General features: G+C 37.6%; 1 protein-coding gene across 8 annotated transcripts in view; it reads left to right on the plus strand.

Moving 5' to 3' along the window:
• tnnt1.L (troponin T1, slow skeletal type L homeolog) overlaps nucleotides 1–17,174 on the plus strand; it is a 44,620-nt gene that overhangs the window by 25,682 nt on the left and 1,764 nt on the right. For all 8 annotated transcript variants that reach the window (XM_018226229.2, XM_041569493.1, XM_041569492.1 and 5 more), the window contains 8 exons: nucleotides 11,279–11,300; nucleotides 11,529–11,589; nucleotides 13,643–13,759; nucleotides 14,653–14,730; nucleotides 15,398–15,511; nucleotides 15,677–15,786; nucleotides 16,231–16,321; nucleotides 17,050–17,090. In XM_018226229.2, coding sequence (XP_018081718.2) covers nucleotides 11,279–11,300; nucleotides 11,529–11,589; nucleotides 13,643–13,759; nucleotides 14,653–14,730; nucleotides 15,398–15,511; nucleotides 15,677–15,786; nucleotides 16,231–16,321; nucleotides 17,050–17,090 — 634 coding nt within the window. The remainder of the gene's footprint in view (nucleotides 1–11,278; nucleotides 11,301–11,528; nucleotides 11,590–13,642; nucleotides 13,760–14,652; nucleotides 14,731–15,397; nucleotides 15,512–15,676; nucleotides 15,787–16,230; nucleotides 16,322–17,049; nucleotides 17,091–17,174) is intronic.

A 17,174-nucleotide genomic window follows, 5' to 3' on the forward strand; every position in this document is an offset into this window, starting at 1 on the left:
CTGTATCTGTCTGCATTTCTGAAACTCCTTAATAAACAGCCCCAGTGAGACATCATAGTCTTTGAAGCAAAGTGCCAATGTCATGATACCATGATAATACCCATAACTAGGTATCAGTATGTCTCAGGCTCAGTCATTCAGTCTGTAACTTTGCTGTCATATAGCACTGGGTAAACATGTATTTCCTGTAGGATGCTAAAAACAGTATCCATTGTCACACACACGTGACACGTCCCTATTTACCCTTTAATAGCGTTTGCAATAAAATTGAAATGCTTCATTGTATCTTTACACTGGTGGCAGCCCCCACATTCCTTATAGAATGAAGCTGGCCACTTATTTGGGGATCTTTTGGTTTTAACACCCCATGTATGGCCCGCTTAAAGGGGTTGTTACTTAACTTTTAGTATGATGACATTCTGAGACAATTTGCAATTGGTTTTCATTTTTTTTGTGGTTTTTGAATTATAATACCTTTTTATTTTTACAATGTCAGCAATCTAGTTGCTAGGTTCCACATGACCCTAGCAACCATGCAACGATTTGTATGAGAGATTGGAATATGAATAGTGGAGGGTCTGAAAAGAAAGATAATTAATAAAAAGTAGTAATATTAATAGATGTGTAGCCTTACAGAGCATTTGTTTTTAGATGGGGTCAGGCACCCCCATTTTAAAGCTACAAAGAGTTAGAATAAGAAGGCAAGTAATTATTATAAAACTACAAACTAAAACACAAATAATGAAAACCAATTTCATTATTTCTTAGAACTGGCAATTCTATAACATACGAAAAGTTAACTTAAAGGTAAACCACCCCTGTAATTATGGATCATTGATGCCAATATCATGCTGCCCAATATGGAGCATTGAAACAAAACAAAACTGAATGCTGGCAGAGGATGATGGGAGTTTAAGTATTGCACCAGCTGAAGGGAAACAGGTTGCATATGCCAGTTATTTATTCACATAGCAATTCTGCCCCTGTACAGTGAAACCCAGCAAGTAACCAGCATTTTTTTAATCGGTTCAGTTGGTTCAAGCCCTTAAATGTGGTCAACCCCCTTACTGAATATTATATAATATTAATTATTATATATTAACATTCACCCTTGCTCAACAAGTTTGCAGAGGGAATAAATACTCTGTTCACCTTTATGATTGTTTTTCAAACCAATGCATGGTTACAAAATATACAAAATGCATCCCAATTGCAAATTGTATCAGAATATCACTGTAAACATCATACTAAGGGGTATATTTATCACGGGTTGAATTTAAATTTTCGAGACAAAATGCCCAGCACTATTCTTGGATTCCACTACAGTAAATTAATTATATATACGGGTAATGGGTTATACGTAAATTTCATCAAACAAGCTGAGAGTTATAGTTTCTGTGTGTGTGTCACTCATCCTTGGTATGAAGTGGTCTGGGTGCCAAAGCCCCGAACCAAATGCTTATTGAATGGAGTCGGTATTCTCACCACTAACTCCCCACACGGACCATCAATCACATGTATGTAAAATAAAACAAACTTCAGCTCTTACCCCATGCCCATCATGACCCGGGTGCTGTCGCCCCAAGTCCGTCACTAGGGGGAACGTTGTCAGCGAATCAGTATTGAGAGACCGCGCATTCCTGGGTCTTTTCTCACAAATCGCTTAGCTCCAGATTATAAGTAAAAAATCCATATACTTTATTTGAACATACAAAAGATTATAAACAGCGTCTGAGGTCTGACGCGTTTCGTGTTTCCACACTTCCTCAGAGACCTCACTTCCCTTCACATTACCCAGAATTTAAACGTAACCACCCATTTTGCATATTTAACCAATCAATTATACAATTAAAATACAACACATACCCCAATTCAATTAAATAGTTAAAAACAATTGATTGAACAAATCTGTTGATGGATTTTTTACCTATAATCTGGAGCTGAGCGATTTGTGAGAAAAGACCCAGGAGTGCGCTGTCTCTCAATACTGATTCCATGAATTTCAAATTGAAAAAACTCAGAAATTCAAATTCAAAAAGGCCAGCCGAAATTAAGTCAAACTTTTTTTGGGTCAAATAGGTCAGTTTTCGATCGAATAGGTCCGTATTTGGCTGAATTTTTCCAAAAAAACGTAGATTTTTCAAAGTCCACCAATTGACCAGAATAAGTTCTAGGAGGTCCCCCATAGGCTAAAACAGCAATTCGGCAGGTTTTAGATGGCAAATGGTCGACGTCTAATTTTTAATGAGACAGTATATGATGAATTTTGATATTCAAATTGAATTTGGACTATTCCCTTGTCGAAATACACAAAAATAGCTAGAAATTTGATTTTTTTTTCAATTCGAAAATTCACCTCGACCATTGATAAATCTGCCCCTAAAAGTATTTAAAGGTGAAATACCCCCTTAACTGGTCCGCAGTTGGGTATACCCATTTTCTGCATTACCCTACCTTTGTGGGCAAGTCCCATACCTCTGGCTTAATCCAGGAGTCTGACTAACATAATTAGTGCATTGGCAGATCATATTTTTAAACCTGCCTGATTATCTGGTTTCAATCGTCCAAAATTTTGGGTATGGCCAGGTTGGACCTGCTGGAGTCTGATGTCAGAGTCTCATGAGAGCGACCTATATAAATCACACACAGGCAGCTAGGTACTGTTGAAAGAGTTAACATTCTTTATATAACGCCCCCTGTTTACTTAAACTTTCCTATTGAATATATACACATATGTAAGCTGACATGCTTGGGCTGGTTACATTGTATTGTATTTTTATATCCTATTATCTTGATATTATTCATTATGACCCCACCCTACACCGGTCGCACAGGGATTACAGAGAATTGCCTGTACAAAAGAATTCATTATTTTTTCTTCAAAGGTGGGACAGATCTATTTTCAAAAGGTAATCCAAGCCTATCTTTACTAGATGTTGTATGGCTGCATAAAGGCACTACTGTACAGCACCCCTTAATTTTTAGGGCTATACAAAGCAATATATTTAGCATTGTTTTGTAGGGATGCACCGAATCCACTATTTTGGATTCGGCTGAACCCCCGAATCCTTCACGAAAGATTCAGCCGCATATCAATCCGAAACCTAATTTGCATATGCAAATTAGGGGGGGAAAGGGGAAAACCTTTTTTTACGTTTTGTGACAAAAAGTCCCGCCCCTAATTAGCATATGCAAATTGGGGTTTGGATTCGGTTCGGCCAGTCAGAAGGATTTGGCCGAATCCAAATCCTGCTGAAAAAGGCCTGGATTCGGTGCATCCCTATTGTTTTGTGGCCTTTCAAGGAGTTATTTCCTGCAAGCAAGTGGCCTGTGGCACCTGAACTAGTTTAGGAAGGTGTTTCCAAAATGTACAAATATTCAAATGAAATTATGGAACTATTATGGAAATATACTGTAATTCAGTATGTTGGTGAAATATGAATAATAAATGGAGTTTTGTCTCTGTGAAAGGTTGTTATAAATATGCTTATCTTTCGTAGTCATTGTGCCATCCCATTTTCTCTGGGTAGAAGCAAGCCACGTCTGAGTTCTTACTCAATACAGGAGATGGCATTGGCTGTTTGTGAGCTGAACTGCAAACTGCCAACCATTTATGACTGTTTTACTTATAAGCTCTTAACGCATAGGAGTGTCCTTATTGCTATTATAAAGTCATGTATTTGCTTTAGGTGAGTTGATATTGGATGCCAACCTGACTATATTTAACAAAATCAGCTGCTCATTGGCCCCTCAAATGATCAGATCACTGGACATCCTGATATGACCACTGTTTGTGTTAGCAGATCTTCTCTTATTTACCAACAATATTTATGCATGAATGGTTGGCTTTGAAACTGATAATACTGAATCACATCACGGTACCATGTGATACATTCATGTTTGGAAATGGTACATAGACCAGGTTTCATTGATTTGGCAAACGTGAATGTGTTAAAGGGGTGGTTCACCTCTATGTTAACTTTTGGTATGTTATAGAATGGCCATTTCTAAGCAACTTTCTGTTATGTTTTGGGTAGCCGAGGATGAGTAGAGTATAACAGTGCTTTATTAGCAGAGGCATGCAGGCATTACACAACAGTAAGCTTAAACTATAACACTCTCAAGCTGTACAGAAAGTCCTGTGTATGTACAGTACAAGTCCTGTGCACAGTGACATCCACATCGGAGTTCCATGCAGCCATCTTCCAGGTCTTCGGTAAGCTTAGATGGAGACCAGTGAAGCGGCACATGCGCATTTGGAGCAACTTACCGGTTTGCGACAACTGCGCATGCACCGGAATGAACGGAAAGCGCCAGAACAAGACACGAAGACCTGGAAGATGGGTGCGGTGAACTCTGAAGCCTGAATCTGCGCTGAGGGGTAAGTAAAAAGTTAGGAGCATTTCCCTGGGGGACAGTTAGGTTGGGGGGGGAAGAGGAAGGGGGGTCTACGTGGGGTGGGGAGGACTGTTTTTTTTTTTGTTAAAGGGTTGAATTCTCCTTTAATTTTTTGCCTACTTCTTCTGACTCTTTCCAGCTTTCAAATGGGGGTCACTGACCCCATCTAAAAAACAAATGCTCTGTCTGGCTACAAATTTATTTTATTGCTACTTTTTATTACTCATCTTTCTATTCCGGTTCTCTCCTAATCATAGTCCAGTCACTCGTTCAAATCAGTGTATGGGGTGATAGGGACCCTAGCAACCAGATTGCTAAAGCTGCAAACTGGAGAGCTGCTGAATAAATACCTAAATAACTCAAAAAAACCACAAATAATAAAACATGAAAACCAATTGCAAAGTGTCTCAGCATATCACTCACTACATCATACTAAAAATGTAACCACCCCTTCAATGACAAGACTGTATTCAAGACAGTAAGGTTCTTTGTGCAAACAGATTCAGTAGGCGGCCATAAAATGTTTATGACCTAAAAGTATGGGGTTCATCTCTAATGAAAATATCTGATATTCTAAAAGGTTCTACACGTGTACCAAGAGTTATAATTAAAGTAGTGACATGTAAATTAGCACTGTGTTTCAGACTATGCTTGTTTAATTACTGCCTGCTCTGAAAGGTTCCAGCAAGGATCTTACTGCTTCCCCAGTGAAAACCAACTATATGTGACAGCTCCCCAGGACTGCGGATGTTGAGCTCAAGTGCTGCATGTGGTCTGTGCCCTCAAGCATGATCTGAGCAGATAGTCAGAAATAGGAAATATAAAGCAGCTATTTCCTGGTTCTGTTAAGGTTCAACAGATCTGTATGTAGTCAAAAGCCTTCCACAGCTTTACCGAGACATGGGCGTCCGTAGAAAATATTCCTGGGGGGTGCAAAGTCATCAAGCAAAATCAACCTGTAAGACAAAGCCTGTATACAATAACTAGGTGCCAAGTTTGTAGGAAATGTACTGGCAAAGCCAATAAAGTCCCTCACGACTTACATAATTGTATAACTAGGAGAGCTGTTAAAGGGGACCTGTCACCCAAAAAATTATTCATGATCCTATTTTATCAAATCGATCAAGCAAAATTAACTTTAATTACACTATATAAATTATTTGAATCTTGTTTCCTTCAGTCTGGGAACTCATAATTATAGCAAGCAGGCAGCAGCCATTTTGTGGACACTGTTATTAAGACAAGCCTTGTATCATCTCAGAATCTTGTTTGTGCACCAGAATGGGGGACCTAAGATCAATCCCCATGCCCTGGCTACACAATTAAATAGTGAAGAGAATGGGGGAATGTGGGGAGAGCAGTGACATCTAGGAAGTGAATGGAAAGTGAAAGTAATTGTCTGCCCCGCCTCTATGCCCAGGGCATAGAGGAGGGGCAGACAATATTTGATTGACAGCTTAGATGTTTAAATGAGCTTACAATAGCTATGAATGCTTTATAGCATAAACCCTGGCCTGCCATTATAATTACTACAGAAAAGGGATATCGAGCATATTAACCCCAGGTAAGCAAGTATAATCACTAAATAAAATAGATAATGGGCATTTTAATCTGAGATGTACTAATATAGTTACTATGGAAAATGGACAATCTGCATATTAACCCAAGATGTGCCAGTAAAATGGCTACGGAAAATGAATAATCAGCGTATTAACTCGAGATGTGTCAGTATAATTGCTACATAAAATGTATAATCTGAATATTATCCACAGAAGAGCCAGTATGATTACTACGGAAATTGGATAATCTGCATAATAACCAAAGACGTGCCAGTTTAATCACCGTAGAAATGGCCAATATGCACTCCTTTAATCCAAAACAAACCAGTGCAATCACTGAAAAGTGGCCAACGAGCATTCCATTAACTTTAGACATTCCAGTATGATGAATGCAGAAATGGATATAGAATGAAAGCATTTCCTCACCTACTACCAGTATATATATATATATATATATATATATATATATATATATATATATATATATATATATATCTATATATATATATATATATAGGTTAAAAGATTGAGCTTGATGGAAGTGTGTCTTTTTTCAAACAAACTTATTATGTTACTATGTTACATACACTTGCACAGGCAGAATATCAATACTAAAGTTATTCTTTCCTGCTGTTCCTGCACTGCTTGTCACTCTCTCTGCTTGGCACCTGTAAAAAATCCAAGATTAGTGTTGTGTGTTCCACAGAGGAATGTGCGGCCATCTTGGATTTTTTTTTTCTCTAGAAGCAGAGAGCTGATAAGAACCAAGACAAGCAGGGCAACATGGGCCATTTAAACAGCGATTTGGGACGGAGGGCTGTGAGCTTTGCCCCTATTTAAAGGAAAACTATACCCCCCAAACAATGTAGGTCTCTATAAAAAGATATTGCATTAAACAGCTCATATGTAAAATCCTGCTTCATGTAAATAAACCATTTTCATAATAATATACTTTTCTAGTAGAATGTGCCATTGGGTAATCATAAATAGAAAATTGCCATTTTAAAAAATAAGGGCCGCCCCCTGGGATCGTAGGATTCACTGTACTCACAAACATGCCAACAAACCATACATATTAGGTCACATGAGCCAATTAACAGACAGAGTTGTGTCTTTTGCTTCCACACTTCTTCCTGTTACAGTTAGAGTTGTAGTATTTCTGGTCAGGTGATCTCTGAGGCAGCACACAGACCATCACAAAATGGTGGCTCAAGGCAAGAGATGTAAAAGGCCAATATTTACTTAAATATATATTCCAGTTTGGTAAGATTCTTTAATATGCCACTTAATATGATATAAACTATCAGTTGCTTAAGTGTTCATTGTGGGGGTATAGTTTTCCTTTAAGGACGACCATGCAAACGCAAGGGCTAGGGTTCCCAACTTGCTGGGAAAAAATACTGGCCTTCCTATATGATTATCTTTCCTCCTTGTTAATTACATTGGCATCAAGCATCATTTTTATTAGCCAGGGTGGCATTATTTTTGCACTTGGTGGAAAAAAGAACAATGGCGATCAAGCTAGAATCAAACCAGCAACCTCATGATTTCTGTCAACCTTTATTATCCTCGCCCCGCCACTGAGCTATTGAAGGGATCATCAGTTGCAACAATCTATAGACAGGGCTATAACTATGACCTATGAAGTAGCAGATTGGGACTTACTACAAAAAGCAAGACAGTCCCTAGCAATGACTTTAGGCTCAGTAATAAAACAAAAACACACATGTAATCTTAGCCTGTGAGATTATGGCCGTTCTTTTCGAATTTTTTGCCTGTTTCTACTGCAGGGTTACCAGACACCTTGAAAATTTAGGGACAAGTCTAGCAAATCCAACTGGAAATGCTGCCCTGATTGTAATTGTATTTACATGCAACCAGTGCAGCCCTGCAGCATGCATTTAGTAATTGTACCACCACAGGGAAAATGCAGATACAAACGCACATGGACGTCTGCAGAAAATTTTCATTAAGCAGAGACAACCTATTTTTCAGAGACTAGCCCTTAAAAAATAACTAGGTGCCAAGTTTGTAGGAAGTCCATGTATTTGCAAAGCCCATAAAGCCACTAACAGCTTACATAATTGTATAACTGTGGGGGCCTGTTTAAGTAGGGAGTATAAATCATGAATATGTATATATTTAGGGAAAAAGAACAAACAGATTGCAGGAGGGCCCAGGAAGTATAAAGAGCCGCATGGGACAATGACTGCAGTTTCAATACATGTAATGAAAATATCTTATCCCAAGCGTTTATTCAATAAAATGTGGATTGTAACACAATGCAAACAGAGAAAACAGTTTGCAGTATATAGTGCATTCAAATTGTCTTTGCATTGTGGTCATTAAGCTCACAGATGCTGGAAGGATGGGGGTATCTGTTTTTCTGCATGTTCTGTAGATGTGTTTGTGAATTAACTGCCACTTACTTGAGTCTGTATTTATAAACATTAGTTTAGATTATTTGGGGTTTCATCTGATTTTGAGTAGTTAGGCTGGAGGTGGATCTGAGCAATGCAGGAATCCTGCCCCAATCTGCTCTGCCCTTATGGACTCCTTTGGTGATATAATTGTGCCAACTTCTACCTTTTGGTGACTGATCTTGCTTATTTATGATGTTATCAGATGTCAGTCTGTAATTATTATTATTCATTTATAGTTGCAACATATTCCACAGGACTTTATCATTCACTCACTGAATAACATAAGTCACTGAACACAATTGCCAGCTGCTCCCAGTATGAGGAGAACTGGAGGGATACAATTTTCACATCCTGTTTTTTGTGAACAGCATCTACCAGCTTACTGAGTCATTAGTACTTTAGACTGGGCATTTTGGGATTAAGAAATTGTAATCCTTAATAATCATAGAAGGGAAAAGAAACCTGTCAAGTTTCTCGCATACTGCTCTGTGAGGTATGATTCATAAGCACTGGGATTTACGGGCATGTAGGACACAGAGGATGGAAATGTACTATTTAAGTAAAGACATCTCTGTTTTGTAAATTCAAGCACAGATGTCCCCTTATAGTGCAGTGGTTTTCAGATTTTTTTGGGTTCATGTCCCTTTTTTTCATCCAACTTTTAGTCAGAGCCCCTCTTTTAGCACATAGCAAGGTTGGGTATGTATGGAAATCTTTCCAGTTTAACCATTCAGTTATAGTTCCAAGAATATTCATTATAGCAAATAAATCCGTCTCAACAAATGTCACCATGATTAACCTTCAAGCTGGACTTCTAGAAGAGAGCAAAAACATTCATTCCCCCCCTCTAATCTCAATCTAAGTGTTTTTTAGGCTGGGTCCTCCTCGTCACTGCTCTGCCCACAGTTTGGGAACTACTGCTCTAGACATGGCTACATTTGTGAAATAAAGGGCTGGAATAACCAGTTTCCTACATAATTAGAGAAATGAGGCTGCGGTTATGCAAATGAACAACGTAATTAAGAGAGCATTATTTTTCTATATCATCATGCACCCTGAAATTGAACATTAAAACTGATTTTATTATTATTGATTATTAACAGTTTATTTTATTATTATTGAAATTACTTTTAGATTTCTTGAGTTCAAGCCCCACTTTGTATGCAAATTTGGGTCAGGATTCCCCCTTATCAAACACAAGATATAAAAATCATTCACCCTTCTTTACACAGTACAGAGTGAATACCCAGTTCTAACTTATGTGGCCCACAACAATCATATATGGTCCAGTGGAAACTGCCATAATGCTTGTGCTTCAGCCATTTTTATGACTCAGCCCAGTTCTTTCTTAATTCATTCATCCTTGTTAACTTATCTGTGGGCATCGAGTATTTTCATTATTTTCCAGTTACCATCTGTGAGCCTCTTTTCTGCAATTTCTATTGTACCAGTCTACTTTATTATAAAATCAAATACACTAGTGTACTGATTGAAAAAAAACACTACAGTAATTGTAAAAAAAAAAAAGTTGGATTAGAATCTATTTTTGTCAGCAAAGCCATCAAAATGATTGTGCATCTTGTTCCTTATACTACATATGAGTAATGGAACTTTGAACATTTTGCACTTTTATGTTTAGCTGCTTCTTAATTGTTTCACAAATGTGAAACATTTCCGAAAAATGTCAGGAAAGCAATGTCAGGACTGACGCTACTGAGCATAAAGAAAAAGTAAAGTAGCCTTGTTGGTTTGAGGGTTATTTACATTTGCCAAAATAAATAGTTTGGTAAAAACAACATAAAAGTGGTTAACAGATTTTTACTCTGTGCTAGGCACATGGGGGCAGATTTACTAAGGGCAAAGTGGCAAACGCTGGTGACAATTCGCCAGTGTTACCGCCCGCATGGACATTGTCGATTTACGAACGGGCACAGGCGCTAATTCGCTAGTGAAAGAGATAGGCACTAGCGCTCATTCACACTCTATCGCCAGGTGACAATTTGCTCTGGTGAATGGACATTACTCCGCAAATTCACTGAAATGCTGATTTCACTGAACGTTACCTTGCCTTCGCCAGCTCAGACGAGGTGAAGTGCACTGCAGTGCATAGCTCTTCCTCAGTCTTCTGTTACATCATATTCTAAGTGGAAAAAGCATCACAAAACGCTGGTGTCTTTGCCTTTTTCAGAGTGATAGCCTGCAAAAGTCCTTAACAATTTTTTTTGGGTAATCGGTTTGCCCCATACATTTTCTAACATACGGAACATTAACTATACAGTGGGTTCATGTGTAGGGCATTATATTAACTCTAATGTCTTTATTAAGGTTTCATGTGTAATTAACAGTGGAAATGTAATGTATTTGCTGCAACATATAACAAAGACATCCATTCAACTTTAAATTTCCCGCTGTATGCAAATTAACCTGAGCGCAAGACCTCTAGTGAATTTGCGCTAGGTGGAAGTAACGCAATAGAAAAGTTGCCAGCATTCGCCGCCCACGACAGAACTCCGCATTTTAGTGAATGAGCGTTGTCTGAGCGAATTTTCATGTAGCGATGGGTGCGAAGCAGTCGCTGGCGACTTTCACCGATTAGTGAATCTGCCCCTGGACTCTAAGGAGCAGATTTATCAAAATGTGAGTTTAGAGCTACTAAATAAAAACTTACTCACATTCTATTTATTCTTATGGGATTTTTAGAATTGTATTTATCATATAACATGTGAATGTTAGAACTCACCTTTTCATACAGGTCTAAAAATCCCATAGGAATGAATAGAACACAAGTGAGTTTTTATTTATTAAGCTCTAAAGTCGTGTTTTGAAAAATCAGCTGGTGTAAAGTATTATTCACAACACTTTGATATAAAGCAATAATGTGGTTTTCTTTGTTTACAGAGGAGGAGCGCCCAAGGCCAAGGTAAGAAAAAGAAAAGGTGACAACATTTGAAAAAATGTTGTGGTAGGATTTAGTAAGGAAAAAAATGCATTAAATATACTCTGGGGTATAGCACTGAAATATGTGGGCATAGTACATGGGTCTTAGTTACTAATGTGGAAAATACCATTGCTACAGCTATGGTGCCTGTAGGGGTTCTAGTAATTCTGCCCTTTTCTCTTATGTCAATGAACTGTATTGTATCAACAGACCGACGATACCACAACTTGCCCCTCCTAAAATCCCTGAAGGAGAGAGGGTTGATTTTGATGTAAGTATTCTTGCTCTGAGTATTCTACGCAATGACACTACTGATTTCTACTATTTCTCTAATATAATTGTTTTCTGATTTCTATAGCTCTGTTCAATATATAATAAGACAGTAATAACATGTACAAAGTGTTATCTTGTGTTGTTCGATAACATATATGCAAATATGTACAAACATATCCTCATATGCTACTACTTATTAGTATCCTGCTTGCTAGAATCGTAAGTTGGGTGCCTGAGATGCTGGGAGATTGTGAAAAAAATGTATTATGCTGGCCTGTGCTGAAATATTTACAGTCCCATATTATAAGGAATTATATGGATAGAATAGAAATCATGAGACATACACTTATTAGGGCTTATTTAAAGGGCATGTAAAGGCAAAAAAATAAAATCCCATTTTTACTTTCTTTAATGAAAAAGAAATCTATCTCCAATATACTTCAATTAAAAAATGTGTACCGTTTTTATAAGAAACCTGACTTATGCAGTGAAATTCTCCCTTCATATACTGTGGATAGGAATTGTCAGATGGTTCCTAACTGCTGAGCAGGGAAACAATCATACTTATAAACAGCAGGGGGAGCCCCCCCGCCTTCCCAGCCATGCAGAACTCAAGCAGCTTTGTTTATGACGATCCCTAAGCAGCCCAGACCACACCAAGCATGTGCACATTCTCAGTCTTGCAAAGATGGTTAACAAAGTTACAAGATGGTGACCCCCTGTAGCCAATTTTGAAAGCATAAATTATTTGTTAGATTAGGCTTGTGGCGCAGTAAGTTCATGTTTATATTTAGTATACAAAATACAGCATTTCTAGCCTTATTCTATTTTAGACTTTATTTACATTATTTCCCAAATTAATTTGCATCTGCATTGGTTAATAGTTACAAGATGCTGTCATGGTTCTGTTGCATCAGTATGGATGTGAATTGCTCCATTTCCACTGCTGGAAAAGGGGTAAACATGCAAAGCAGTTGCATAAGTTGGTACAATACGCAAAATGGTAATTCCAGGGCTCTATTGCATTAGTGCCTCCTGTTCTTTGCACCCTATTAAACAAAGTGCACTTAACCATCAATGTGGTGCAAGGTATAACTATGGCATGTTTTGACCCAAATAGAATCCTTTAGTTAGAGACAGCAACACAGCTGTTCACAAACAAATCATCTTTTTTAAAACACATTGAGCTTGACAGTGTAGGAATCAGACATCTCTGCCAATTACATTCAATAACAATCCTTGTTATTACATTATTTGCTAAGCCTGTGGCTTTTCTGTAGAAGCTGATGATTAAACTACAATTCTCTGAATGCCTTAGGTTATTATCAGAGAATTAAATGAATGTTGGCCCAGAGTGGATTCCCAGATGTAACACGTCAATATCACACAGTGGCTAGCCCAGTGAAGCAGTGATCATGGGAATGAACCCAAGCCTTCCCTGGGCTTTAAGTTTAAGGTGTGAAAAGAAAATTTGCTACAAAATCACCCAAAAACTTCAAAAACCTATAATAATTGATGGATCAGATTTAGATTATTTTATTGAAAATGTTATGGAAAACTATTAATAAAATGGAAACTATTAATATGAAACACTGTGAAGTACTGTTAACCTACTTCTATATCCTAGAATGCAGCTTCTGCTCTCACCAATGAGGGTGGAGACTGAAGTATAAAGGGTCAGCTAAACCCTACCAACCTAAGCTGAACAGGTCAAAAGACTTGCTGTGCCTTTGAAGGCTTCCAATTATCCTTTTGCCTTTCTCTGAAGCAATATCTATGGTGGGACTAGTTTATACACAAGGGAAGCAAAACGGTGTTGAAACAACAGAACTTCCTATCTTTCTGAGCTCAGTGTTCCCCGACGTTAGAGAAGACTATACGTGGAACGCAGGCAAAACATAAAATATAAGAATTGCACATGCTTGATGAAATGTAATTAAATGCATAGACTATTCAAGATATAACCAAACACAGAAAAAAATGTTTCATTTAGAATAGACCAAATAAACACTTACTTCCATTTTTGCTTTTTGCCAATCCTTGCATGGCAGGACATCCATAGGAAACGAATGGAAAAGGATCTTCTGGAGCTTCAGACACTGATCGATGTACACTTTGAACAACGTAAGAAGGAAGAAGAAGAATTAATTGGACTAAAGGATAGAATAGTAAGCACATGTTCATATTCTTAAACACTAATTACAACTGATTTATAAAATTTGCATGCATGCATATCCATAAAATAAACTGCTGCAATGCTTCAGCGATTAGTATGTTTTATCACCTTTAGCCCAAACAGATGCATTATGGGATAACATTGTTCCCTGTAGCTATTGTTCCCTGTAGGCTAGCACAAGTGAGCATGTCTTTGTATATTAGACAACCATACTCCTTCCGTTTATTAATATACATCATTGAATATTGTTCATGTGAATTTGTTTAGTGGAAGAATTTATTTGGTGAACAGCTACAGGGGAAACATTTTCTCCCCATCATAGACTCAGATGCACCTTCATTGAGCTCAACCTTATCACTCGCTTGCCTTCATCTTTATCTATTTTGTTTCTGGCCTGACCATTTTGGTAGGTACAAGGGAACACTATAGTATGTACACAGAACATTTCTTATATTCACACACACACACATTTATATCAAACTGTTTACCCTAGCTATGCTAAAACTTAAATATCTCCCAATACATTTGCAGTAATAGCACTATTGATTTACGATCACAAGAGATATTTCATTTTCTGTCGGCAGAGCAAAGGGCTCTTATCCAGTAAGTGTTAAGAATGCAGTAAATAAACTGCATTTGTATTTTTTAACTGAACATTTATAAGAAGTAATTTGTAGATTTAACTCAGCTGATGTTTCCCTAAACGCTAATAACATACTGTTTACGAGAAGACGAATGGAAGATCTGTTATAAAAAGGAGATATTTTTATTTAAAGGCTACAATGAATCTGATGGTGAATGTCACCCATTAGTGGTTCATTAAAAATATACTTAACAATATGAAGCAATAAAAACAGAGAATTATCTTTCTTCTGAATATTTTAGGAGCGTCGCAGAGCTGAACGAGCAGAACAACAGCGCTTCAGGACAGAGAAAGAGCGTGAAAGACAAACAAGGATGGCTGTAAGTGAAAATCACTTTAAAGACACTGTACATATGTTTAAGCGTTTAATTAGGAACATATATTTTACATACAGTCGAACCCTGATTTTACCTACCCCATTTTACCTTTTTTCCCAGTCCCCTGGAAAATGTCAAATCTGAGTTTGACTGAATAACACCCCCATCCCTCTTGCTCCTCTGTGGTTGCCTATGTATGCAGGCACCTCAATTGGCACTTGCTTGGACTTCTGCACCAAATTTTCACACTGAGGGGGGTATTTTTAAGGTTTAAGTTGTGTTTTCCATGAAAATTTGAGTTTTCTTGTTTTTTTTTTGGTCAAAACTCAAACTTTCAGTTAAAAAAAAAAACTAGAATTTTACAAGATTTATTATACCCCAACACTGGAAATAGCTTGAATCCGAAATACACCATCTAAAACCTGTTTAGGTCATGTAGGAGCAGAGGTCCATTGAACCATTTGAAGATATTAATTTAACAGCCCTTTTTCAGAGGTTTTTGAATGAATTTTGTCTGTTTCTAAGATTTCTTGGTGGGTCCCATTCCCTCCACTCTAACCCTGTCTATAGAGAATAGTGGGGATGGAGAGCTATAGGGAAACAAAAGAGAAAGAACCAAGTATGGGTGTGTGACCTAAACAGATATTATCATAAAACAAGCATCTTTTAGGAGGACAAAATAAGGAAAGAGGAAGAAGAGGCTAAAAAAAGAGCAGACGATGATGCCAAGAAGAAAAAAGTTCTGTCCAATATGGGAGCCCACTTTGGAGGATATCTTGCAAAGGTAAATAATAATGATTATAATAATGACAGTAATAAAATATATTTGCACTCAAAGCACAAGTATGTTTGGTTGAACAACAAATAAAACATGGAAATATACTACAATATACACACCTTATATGTTTTAAGATGTAGAAACTTTGCAGGGTCTTCTCCTCTATTTTAGGCAGAGCAGAAAAGAGGGAAAAAACAGACAGGGCGTGAAACGAAGAGGAAGGTACTAGCTGACAGACGCAAACCTCTGAGCACTGAGTACATGAATGAAAGCCAGCTAAGGTAAGTTGTGCATCAGAGCACTGTAGAAAAGTATACATGGCACAGAGTGCATTACAAAGGTAGGAGAAGTATAGCAAAACATTCTGCTCCCCATTTTCCAATTTAGCCCTATTAACTACCTTTCTTTCTTTAACCCATTCTTCATTCATCATGCCACCTCCCATATATGATTTTACTTCCATGATCCATGGGGCAAGGTAAAGTGGTTGCAGGTACAGGCAAATATGCAGGTCTATAGGTTGTGGATACAGGTAGAATGCTCTTCTTGAAGCATGTGGAGGCCTCTACAAGGCATTACGGGAATGGGTACAGAACACAGATTCTGCCCATATCTATTGTATTATTGAGTTACTCTTCGTTACTATTGTATTATTGAGTTACTAATGAGGATAATGCTACTTATTACATCTACAAAATCATTTTTCTATAAAATTTCTTCTACAGGGAGAAAGCCAAAGAACTTACAGACTGGATGTATGAGTTGGAGTCACAGAAGTTTGACTTGATCGAAAAACTCAAAACACAAAAATATGAGGTACAGTACAGGCCTTCAGTTTTTTTCACAAACTCGTATGTATGATGCCAGGATAGCCATGAATGGATAGACAAATGTTACTATACTGTAAACCAGCCTTTCTCTGTGCCCCATATATAAATGTATTTAATACTGATACTAAGTTATAGAGGACTATAAATTTCTGCTTATATGGGATGGAATGGGAAAGGCAGACATCAAAGGACACAGAGGTTACAACTGTAGAGGACATTGTCATTACCGGGACTTTAAAAACAACAACATTTACCATGATTCAGTATGTAACAGCTACCCATTTGTTGCACTTGTGCTGGGCCCCCGGAGAATATTTGGTTTCTAGTGGATAATGAGTAGTTCTGTTGATGTTGCTCTCTAACCTCCAGCATCCGCCTGACAGCTGAAGATAAGCTTCTCCAAGGTTTGGGGAGGGGATCCTAAAATATTTTCATATGAAACACAGTAACTTCTATGATCGCAAAGAAAACTTACTTTAAAAAAAAAAAACTGAAATTCTCCTCTTATAAAGTGATTACATGGCTGTGGAGGTTATCTGTCCAAGAGGAGAGACAGATCTCTGCTTTCTGATAGTTATATGTGTTCTTATATACAAAGCTGTTTGCTTAGGCAGCTTGGTACTGCAATGTACCAGGAAATTGTAGGTTATTACTAAACTCATATACATCCCATCTCATAAGAGATTGGCCCTAATGCCTTGTTTTACTCTACAGATTAATGTGCTCTATAACCGCATCAGTCATGCACAGAAATTGTAAGTACATAACTCCTTTTTATTAACCAAGCTGTGTAAAAGGGTATAAACATTCAAAGATGAAAAAAAAAATAACCTGAAAGC

Source organism: Xenopus laevis, chromosome 7L (genome assembly GCF_017654675.1).
Source record: "Xenopus laevis strain J_2021 chromosome 7L, Xenopus_laevis_v10.1, whole genome shotgun sequence".
Classification (NCBI taxonomy): domain Eukaryota; kingdom Metazoa; phylum Chordata; class Amphibia; order Anura; family Pipidae; genus Xenopus; species Xenopus laevis.